The following is a 10,251-nucleotide window of genomic DNA, read 5'->3' on the forward strand; positions in this document are numbered from 1 at the left end:
TCATAGGAAATGTTAAAGGTGCAGTCTGTCAAATTTAGTGATATTTATTGTCAGAATATGTCAGAAATGTGGTATAATGTCCATCAGTATGTTTTCATTGGTGTAAAATCAGATGAAAATATGAACTGTTGTATTTTCTTTACCTTAAAATGAGTCCTTTATATTTACAGAGGCTGATACACTGAAAAAAAATACTATGTTGAATTTAATTTAAGTTGAGTCTCCATCTTATTTTTCAGTCTTCATGTTTGTCATTTAAGATCAACCTTTTTTTTTTGAGTAGAATTTACTCTTTTATGTTCCCTTTGCTAAAACAAATTATGTACATTCAAATTTATTTAATGACTCACTTTTACATACTAAAATTAAGTTTGATGTAATATTTTAGACATTATCTTAACTCTCAATGAATTTAGATATTATAAAACAGACTAAATAATGTCAAATCTTACTTTATTTTCATGATCTAAGAGCAGATAAACCCTAACAGATGACATGTAACAGGATACGAACCAAAGGAAACTGTTCCATTATAGTTACAAAAGAAGTAACATGTAATCAGATTACAGTTACATTAAGTAAAAATGGAGATTATAAACAGGATTATAATTCAGTTCACCATTTACAGATAAAATCAACTGCTAGCATCAGATCATACAGCCAAGTAGTTTAGAAAATCCAAAAACAAACTGTTTCCTGTGTGTGTGTGTGTGTGTGTGTGTGTGTGTGTGTGTGTGTGTGTGTGTGTGTGTGTGTGCATTCGTGTGTGTGTGTAGACATGGCGTGGTTCCATCAGAGTCGAGGTTCTCCCAGACTCGTCCTGGTGGTGGTGTGTGTCGCTCTGCTGCTCGACAACATGCTGCTGACTGTGGTCGGTGAGTACACACACACACACACACACACACACACACACACACACACACACACACACACACAGACACACAGACACACACAGACTCACAGACACACACAGACACACACACACAGACTCACAGACACAGACAGACGAGTGTTTCACCGACGGTGTGAAGAAGTTTGACTGAAGCCTTTTAGAAAAATGATGATTTCAACGTACAGAAACACAGAATGAACCTTTAAAACACAAAGAGCAGAGAGACGACAAAGATTTAATCTGAGAGGAGACCGAAGGAGACAACTGAGACTGAGACTGCAGGACTTTAAAGTTCAAGGTCAGGAGGTCGTGTGTGTGTGTGTGTGTGTGTCTGTGTGTGTGTGTGTGTGTGTCTGTGTGTCTGTGTGTGTGTGTGTGTGTGTGTGTGTCTGTGTGTCTGTGTGTGTGTGTGTGTGTGTGTGTGTGTGTGTGTGTGTGACATTCAGCTCTGACTGTAACTGCTGATGACGTTGTTGACCTGCAGGTTTTCTGTTGCGTCACAGATCTGTTTCCAGCAGCTGAGACTGAACATCATGGAGGAACGTTAGAGGAACATTAGAGGAACGTCTTTTCTATGTCTCATTGTTTCAGGTTGAAATCAGTCTTGATGTTGGAAGGCGGCGCACAATGATGCAAAATAACAATAATCAACAATTTTTTATATATAAATATAAATAGGTATAAATATATTGTACTTAGTTACTTCACATCTCTGGGTAACTTATACAACTTAAAGATTGTAGTGGAGGTTAGTGATGTTTTATACTGATGACCCCATATTGTATATTATTTATTTATAAATATATAACTTTTACATTTCAGACACCAAAGGATCAGAATCTGTGTGTGAGTGTGTGTCTGTGTGTGTGTGTGTGTGTGTGTGTCTGTGTGTGTGTCTGTGTGTGTCTGTGTGTGTCTGTGTGTGTGTGTGTGTGTGTGTGTGTGTGTGTGTGTCTGTGTGTGTGTCTGTGTGTGTGTCTGTGTGTGTGTGTGTGTGTGTGTGTGTGTGTGTCTGTGTGTGTCTGTGTGTGTGTCTGTGTGTGTGTGTGTGTGTGTGTGTGTGTGTGTGTGTGTGTGTGTGTGTCTGTGTGTGTGTCTGTGTGTGTGTGTGTGTCTGTGTGTGTCTGTGTGTGTCTGTGTGGACCAAACTGTCCATCATGTTTTATTTCAGTAACACTTTATCTCTTCAAATGTTACTCTCTGTTCTCAGAACTGATCTGAGGGGCTGTGGTTCTACCCAGAACTATTTACTTTTGAAGAACCTTCTTTGGAAGAAAGGGTTTTCCAAGGGTTCTTTCTACCATGATATAAAACAGTTCTCAGTAGAACCCCCTGGGCTGATTCTTGTTAGCAACCTTTAGAAAGGTTGCTAACAAAGAAGGTTTAGAAAAATCTTAGAAAGGTAGGTGGAACCATTGCACCATAAAAAGGTTCTCAGTAGAACCTCTCACAGTGGGTTCTAGGTGAAACCTTTCACAGATGGTTCTAGATATAACCCTTTATGTTGGGGTCTAGGTAAAACTCTTTGAAAGGGTTCCAAGTAAACTTTTATAAAAAAGTTCTAACAGGAACCAAAACTGGTTGTCCTGTAGGGACAAGCTGAAGAACCTTATATGGTTCTAGTTAGCAGCTTTTGGTGTATGTAACGCTGTCAGAGAACGTAGAACATGTTGCTGTGGAAATAAAATTTTGTTTGAGGGGCTGATTGGTAGATTTCGTGAGTCTGATTAATTGATTAATCGATTGTTAATCTGACCAATGATTGATTAAGGAACAAGCTGACAGTTCTTGTGTAGAGAAGAACCTCATACAATCACAAAAACAATCGATCTCTTTAATCAATCAACCAATCAATCTTCCTCCCTCAGTGCCGATCATCCCAACATTCCTCTACGCCATGGAGCATCCCAGTCCAGATCCTCAGACCGCCCAGCCCTCCCTGCTCCCTCTGCCCAGCCTCGGTGCACCACGCTTGGGCACGGTACCTTCACAGTCCCCCTCAAACCTCCAGACCTCCAGCCGTCCCTCCCAGCCCTCCCTGCCCCCTCAGCCCAGCCCTGGTGCACCGGTCCTGGACACACAGTCGGAGCAGAGCCCCCGGTCGTCTCCTCCTACCTTCCCTCCTCTGGTGTCCCTGTTCGACAACGCCACCTTCAGTCTGCAGGAGATCCGGACTGAAGCGACCCTCGACAGCGAGCCGACAGACCAGAGCGGCCTGACCACAGACCTGCAGATCAACGAGACCTCTGACACTACAGTAGGTGGAGGATGATGTTTACCTGAGGCTGGTAGATCAGAGTTTACAGGTGAGTTCTACCTGATCCTGTCCTCTGTCCTGCAGGAGTCCTCCTGTCTTCAGGACAGTTTGTTTCTGGAGGAGGAAAATGTTCGTGTCGGTTTGTTGTTTGCCTCTAAAGCTCTCGTCCAGCTGCTCGTCAACCCCTTCGTCGGTCCGCTCACCAACAGGTATCTGAGTGAGCGAGTCCACAACACAAACACTCTGGAACTTCTCGTCTAACTGTTTGATTTTATTGACCACAGACACACAGTCCAAAAAGATCTCAGACATTTCTGTCTGTCTGTGTCTGTAGGATCGGATATCACATCCCCATGTTCGCTGGATTCATCATCATGTTTGTGTCAACCATCAGTAAGTCTCACACACACACACACACACACACACACACACACACACACACACACACACACACACACACACACACCACACACACACACACACACACACACACACACACACACAGTGGCGACAGTGTGTTTTATTATAGAGTAAGTTCTAATCATATGTGTGTGTGTGTGTGTGTGTGTGTGTGTGTGTGTGTGTGTGTGTGTCAGTGTTTGCGTTCTCAGGGACCTACGCTCTGCTGTTCTTCGCTCGCTCTCTGCAGGGAATCGGCTCGTCCTTCTCCTCTGTGGCAGGTCGACACTTCAACATGTCAAACAGTCAACAAACATTCAGGAAACATTCAGGAAACATTCAGGAAACATTCACACTGAGCTCTGCTGTCAAACCTGAAGTCATTTATCCACCACTGAAGAAGAACACAGATTACTTTTAAGTCTATAAACATTGATTATGAAATGTGTGTGTGTGTGTGTGTGTGTGTGTGTGTGTGTATGTGTGTGTGTGTGTGTGTGTGTCTGTGTGTGTGTGTGTGTATGTGTGTGTGTGTGTGTGTGTGTGTGTGTGTGTGTAGGTCTGGGGATGTTGGCCAGTGTGTACACAGATGATGAGGAGAGAGGCATCGCCATGGGCATCGCACTGGGAGGACTGGCTATGGGCGTCCTGAGTGAGACACACACACACACACACACACACACACACACACACACACACACACACATTTTACCACAGACTGTAAATAAACATGGCGTCTTCCTCCCACTTTATAAAAGTGAAGTTAAAATACCTCTGATACAAGCTGCTGATGTGTGCAGTAATGAGGAGGGTGGGTTGGCGACTCAGTGGCGAGCAGCTGATCATCAGAACGTGTGACTCCAAACTGATGAGAGAAAACAAAATTCAAACTAGCTAAAATGACGGAAACATTTTGTACCTGTAAAATCTGTAAAAACAGCGTCCAGGTTTAAAAACATTAATACAGGAATTATTTCTAAAACTGAGCCTCAGCAGTCAAACAGTCTGTAGAAAATGTCTCTGATTTAATGGTCTGAAACTTTGATTTCTCCTCACAAAGTACACAATCTGTTCTATCGTGTGTGTGTGTGTGTGTGTGTGTGTGTGTGTGTGTGTGTGTGTGTTGTGTTTCAGTTGGGGCTCCGTTTGGCAGTGTGATGTATGAGTTTGTGGGGAAGAGCGCCCCCTTCCTGATCCTGGCCTTCCTGGCTGTGTTTGATGGAGGTAAAAAAGTTTTAGTTTCACATGAATCTGTTTCACTGGTTCTTTAAACTACACACAGACGTGAACCTGCTAAGACTCATGGGAGCTGGAGTTGTTTAATGCCGACAAAATCACTTTTTAAACCTTGTTTAGTGCAGATATTCATAAATGTTTGAATACGAGGTTTGAACCTGTGACTTCCTGTCTACATGTTGTTGTGTGTGTTTGTGTGTTGCAGTGTTACAGCTGTGCATCCTGCAGCCTTCAAAGATCTCTCCTGGGGTGAGTCCACTTCAAAACTGGTCTGATCTGTTCTGGTCTGATCCAGTCTGGTTTGTTGTGGACCAGTGTGAGCAGCTCCGGTCTGTGTGTTTCAGAGTGTTGAGGGGACGCCGTTACTGACGCTGTTAAAAGATCCGTACATCCTCATCAGCGCAGGTAATCAGATGTCTCACCTGGACGACCTGAATAATGTCTGACAGAGAGACGGGTCTCTTCTCATCTGTCCATCCGTCTGCAGGTTCTCTCTGTTTTGCCAACATGGGTGTAGCCATCCTGGAGCCGACTCTGCCCATCTGGATGATGCAGACCATGTGCTCCCCTAAATGGCAACTTGGTATGTTCCACTTTGTTCTATGTTCCAATGTACATTTAGACAGATATTAATAGTCTGCTTGGAACAGTAATGTGACACAAGAGAACAAGACATACGATGAAAACAACGTATGTAAAAGACGTAGGAAGGTGAAAACCTCCCTGTACTGATTGACTCTCGGCGCGTTCTTACCTTCAGTTTACGAGTCAAAGCTGAATTAAAGACGTGCTGGACTCAGAGTCAGAGACAAGCTGCTGACCACAGTGCGGCATTAAGAGACAATACTGGGCTTAGATTAACTTTACTGTCCTCAAATGTCTCTGTCCTCAGACAGCCTCTCGTCCCTCCTCTTCCTCTCTAACAGGTGTGTGTTGTGTTGCAGGTATGGCCTTCCTCCCTGCCAGTATCTCCTACCTGATAGGGACGAACCTGTTCGGTGTCCTGGCCAATAAGATGGGACGGTCAGTGTGTGTGTGTGTGTGTGTGTGTGTGTGTGTGTGTGTGTGTGGGTGTGTGTGTGTGTGTGTGTGTGTGTGTCTGGGTCACTTGAACTATTTTCAGGAATAAAAACAGTTATGTTGAGGATATAAACCGTGTTAGTTCAGGTAAGTCTTCAGGAAATGAATGTAAGTCTGTGTAAAGTGTATGGATGATAAAAATGACTTAAGTACACATCTGTGTGTGTGTGTGTGTGTGTGTGTGTGTGTGTGTGTGTGTGTGTGTTTAAGTGTGTTTAAGTGTAAAAACATTTCCACACTCAGTTGTTCATCTCAGAGGAAGAAGTTTAATCAGCAGATTAACTGAGTCCTGTTCAGACCTGATCCTCAAGAGTTCTGGTAAACCTGCAGGTGACAGACAGACAGACAGACAGACAGACAGACAGACAGACAGACAGACAGACTGATGGTGTTTTTTGTCTCCAGGTGGCTCTGCTCCATGTTAGGGATGTTTATTGTCGGCATCAGTCTGCTTTGTGTAAGTACAACATCCATCCATTCCCTTTATCTTTGCTTCACGTCTCGAGTGTCTGAACCATAAACTGTATAACAGAAGTGGACGTGTCCAATGTGAGGTCTGGAGTTTCTGGTCGTCACCAGAAGTGAGTCCATTTCGATGAGGAGGAGGAGCTGGGGAGGATCAGAGGGTTAAAGGCTAAGCTGTCAGTTAACACTAGCTACTAACTAGCTTGGTTAGCAAGGTGTATCTGCAAATCATGTTAACTCTGACATTAGCTGGGATGCTAAACTTTGGCTAGTGAAAAAAAAACAGACAAAGATAAACATGACAAACAGGACTTAGACAAAAGACAAAAACAACGTAAAAGATGTAACAAGATAACAACTAAGTATAAAACAACGAGAAGAAACCAGTGTAAAAAGATGAAACATTTTGTAACAGAACAGAAAAGATATGAGATGAAAATGTTTGTAATAAGACAAAAACGACATAAAAGATGTAACAAGAAAAACAGGTTTAAAATCAAATGCACTCGCTGGAAACGAACAGACGACTCCTGAAGGTGCTCTGCATTCATTTCATTCATATTTGTGCACATTTTTCTGAAAGTTTCAGGTAGGAACCAAACAGAGCAGTACCACCCGTGGTCATGAGGGGGCAGTGTAGCGGTGTGGACAATAGACCCTTTAACTATGCCAGCTGCATAGTACTGGTCTCCCCCAGTCATCCAGACCAGTTATCAAGCTGCAGATGTTGAAGTAAATGTTTCACCAGCACCAAAATCACCAAAATGTCTGGTTGGTGTGTTTACGATACGTCAGAATCAAGATTCCACTGGTTGACTTAAGTTTAAGTGACGTTAAACATGTTGACTGGACTGAGGACACATCAGATCTGCTTGTGTTTGCAGGGAACATTGACAAACTGTTGTGGTCCGACGTTCTTCTGTTGACAAACTGTTGTGGTCCGACGTTCTTCTGTTGACAAACTGCGGATGTTTGTGTACAAACTGTCAAAGGCTCTATAGATCAAGAGAGACGACGACCACAGGACGATCCTACAGTCTGAACAACTCTGAGCGGCGCCCTCTACTGGAGGTTTTGATTAACATCCTCTTCAACATAAAGAAGACTTCGACACATGTGACCAGTGACATCGTTTGAAGTTGACAGATCTTTTTTCAAACGTACAAGAAGAAGAAATGAACCTTTATAGTGTTTTTTAGTAAAAAACAAAACTGAAAATGTACAACTTAATAAACTGAAAACACAAAATTAAAGAGTCTGAGTTCTGAGACAAAAACACCCCAAAACATACGAAAGTAAATTTTCATATTGCCATGGAGACGCAATGCTACGCCTCAGTCAGACACATCCTGAAGTTTTTCCTGCTTCATGGTCTATTTTACTCTGCAAACTATGGAATTAAGATCATGATGCATTTACTACGACCTGAAACTAGTGACTGAGACCATAAACTCATCGGGACGCTGTTTACTGAGGTCTTAAATCACCTGGCCCCCTGCTGGCCAGTAGAAAGACTGCAGGTTGAATTACATGTTTACTCTGTGTGTGTGTGTTTCAGGTTCCTTTTGCCACCAGTATCTACGGTCTGATTGGACCAAACGGAGGTCTGGGCTTTGCTATAGGTGAATATCGACACTCATGACCTTGTTGAATTGCAGATGTTGCAGGTGTTTGTTTGTAAACTGATGCAGACAAACAGAAAGAAAGGATTCTTCTTCTCTCACTCCACAAAGATCATGAAACTTTGAATGTAAAGTCTTTGAAATTGGTTGAGAAATGCAAACTTTATGGTTCTTTTTCTCTTTTTATTCTTTTTATCTAGAAAAACCACAGCTCGTCTGTTTACATGTTTGTTTACATGTGTTTGTTTACGTGTGTTTGTTTACATGTGTTTGTTTACGTGTGTTTGTTTACTTGTCGTCTGTTCCTACAGAGCAGCGACAGTGATGCAGCTACAGACGTATTTATATCTGTTGTGAAAACATGAACTCTGAGCTTTGGTGACTCCTGTGTCTTCGTCCTTCAGGTATGGTGGACTCCTCCATGATGGCCATCATGGGTTACCTGGTCGACATCCGTCACGCCTCTGTATACGGCAGCGTCTACGCCATCGCTGACGTGGCGCTGTGTATGGGGTTCGCTATAGGTAACATACCATGAATACTACGCTGGTGGTACAATTACAACAGTGATGTCAAATGATGTCAACTAAAACAGTGTAACTACAGTGGTGCTGGGTGGGAAATGTGGTCCCACTAAAAAGAGCCTCCAAGATATTCAGTCTTACAATAATAATATAAAAAAGTGTGTCTGTTGTTGCAGGACCATCCACAGGGGGCGCTCTGGTCCAGGCGGTGGGGTTTCCTAGTCTCATGGTGTTTATCGGGGTGATCAACATCCTGTACGCTCCACTCTGCTTCCTGCTGCGTAACCCTGCTGTCAGAGAGGAGAAAATGGTGAGTTCTGACTGAGAGTGAGATTTTTAACGCACGTTGAAGAAATCAGGTGTTTTAAAGTATTTAATCTGCTCCATCAGCTGTGTGTCGCTGCTGCAGCGCCACCTGCTGACAATAACTACCTTCCTCACACTGTAGACACTTTGTTACAGACTGTTAGAGTCGTTCTGCCTCGCTGTTCTATAGAAAACATATGAACCTGGAGGAACAGGGATCGTTGTTCCACCGGCAGCGGACGCAGTAACAGAACCCAGTCAATGTCTGTGTACAAAGGTGAGGCAGGAGGACGGCGGTGCGACGTCTGATGACGTGTTGGACGCGCAACTCAGTGGTTAAAAAACATATCAATCACAACTGTCAACAACAGTGAAGAACTGCTGCCTCAGTGGCTCGTCTGCTTGAGTCTGTTGTTGTGGGAAACTTGAAAACAGAAAACACAGATGATGTCACTTGTGTTTGTTGAACCTTTAACGAATCTTAGAAACTCTGAACTGAACCAAAACAGATGCAGCGGCTGCAAAATCTGTCATGTTCACACAGTCACACACACAGAGTGTAGCAGCAGGTCCTGACAGATCAGCAGGAAGTGTGTGTGTGTGTGTGTGTGTGTGTGTGTGTGTGTGTGTGTGTGTGTGTGTGTGTGTGTGTGTGAAGTCATTACACAGTGATTAGACTGATCACAGGCTGCTGCCTTCAAAGCAAAGAGGAAACACTTCTACTAAATAAACTCTCCATTACACACAGATTACTGATCTACTGTGTGTGTGTGTGTGTGTGTGTGTGTGTGTGTGTGTGTGTGTGTGTGTGTGTGTGTGTGTGTGTGTGTGTGTGTTGCAGGCGATCATCGACCAGGAGTGTGTGATGCACAGGAAAAGCTACAACACACAGAAGGAGAGTCGTGAGTTTCCTCTGAGCGACTACAGCGAAGAAGAAGAGACGGAGGAGTGACACACACACACACACACACACACACACACACACACACCTGAAGATTTCCATGTTGTGATTTTGTCTCCAAACACGTTTCGCCTTCATCATCAGACTTCCTGTCGTCACACAGTCAGAACAGACGTCCACAGGAAACCTCTTACCTTCATTTCTATCTTTAATATAACTGATGCTGTTGCCATGGTAATGAAATGTTTCTTTTTTTCATCATCACTGTAAAATGCCACAGTTTACAGGGTTGTTGCTCTGTGAGAAATGTCATTGTCGTGGAGGATTTTTGATTTGTTGGGTTACTAATCTGAATAAATGTGTGTAAATCACATTAAAAGACCTGATTATCTCCAACTGACCATTAGCTCCATTAGCCCCGCCCCCTTAGTTAATATTGCTGTGTGTGTTTCGTTGTGTACAAGATTGTTACAGTTTACAGTGAAACATGTAAAACTGTAAACTGTAAAAAATCTATTCTCAGTTTTTGAAACACAGTTTCAGACAGAAGTGAACAGACGCAGTTTTTC

General features: G+C 43.2%; 1 protein-coding gene across 2 annotated transcripts; it reads left to right on the plus strand.

The window, feature by feature from the left end:
• The first annotated feature begins 756 nt into the window (after positions 1-756).
• Positions 757-9,849, plus strand: LOC146319711 (chromaffin granule amine transporter-like). 2 transcript variants are annotated; one of them, XM_084727736.1, is made up of 16 exons: positions 757-875; positions 2,761-3,149; positions 3,234-3,358; positions 3,484-3,542; positions 3,746-3,886; positions 4,045-4,200; positions 4,683-4,772; positions 4,990-5,033; positions 5,129-5,189; positions 5,272-5,367; positions 5,729-5,807; positions 6,270-6,321; positions 7,888-7,951; positions 8,356-8,475; positions 8,652-8,785; positions 9,623-9,849. In XM_084727736.1, exons 1-16 carry the CDS (start codon positions 779-781, stop codon positions 9,731-9,733), a joined length of 1,818 nt encoding a protein of 605 aa, XP_084583862.1. In that variant the 5' UTR covers positions 757-778; the 3' UTR covers positions 9,734-9,849. The 2 variants fall into 2 exon arrangements, with proteins under 2 accessions (XP_084583862.1, XP_084583861.1); XM_084727735.1 differs by having other exon boundaries at positions 779-875; positions 3,746-3,829; positions 4,108-4,200.
• Positions 9,850-10,251: the final 402 nt, after the last annotated feature.

This window comes from Lutjanus erythropterus, chromosome 10, assembly GCF_056507025.1.
Source record: "Lutjanus erythropterus isolate fLutEry1 chromosome 10, fLutEry1.hap2, whole genome shotgun sequence".
NCBI lineage: Eukaryota > Metazoa > Chordata > Actinopteri > Lutjaniformes > Lutjanidae > Lutjanus > Lutjanus erythropterus.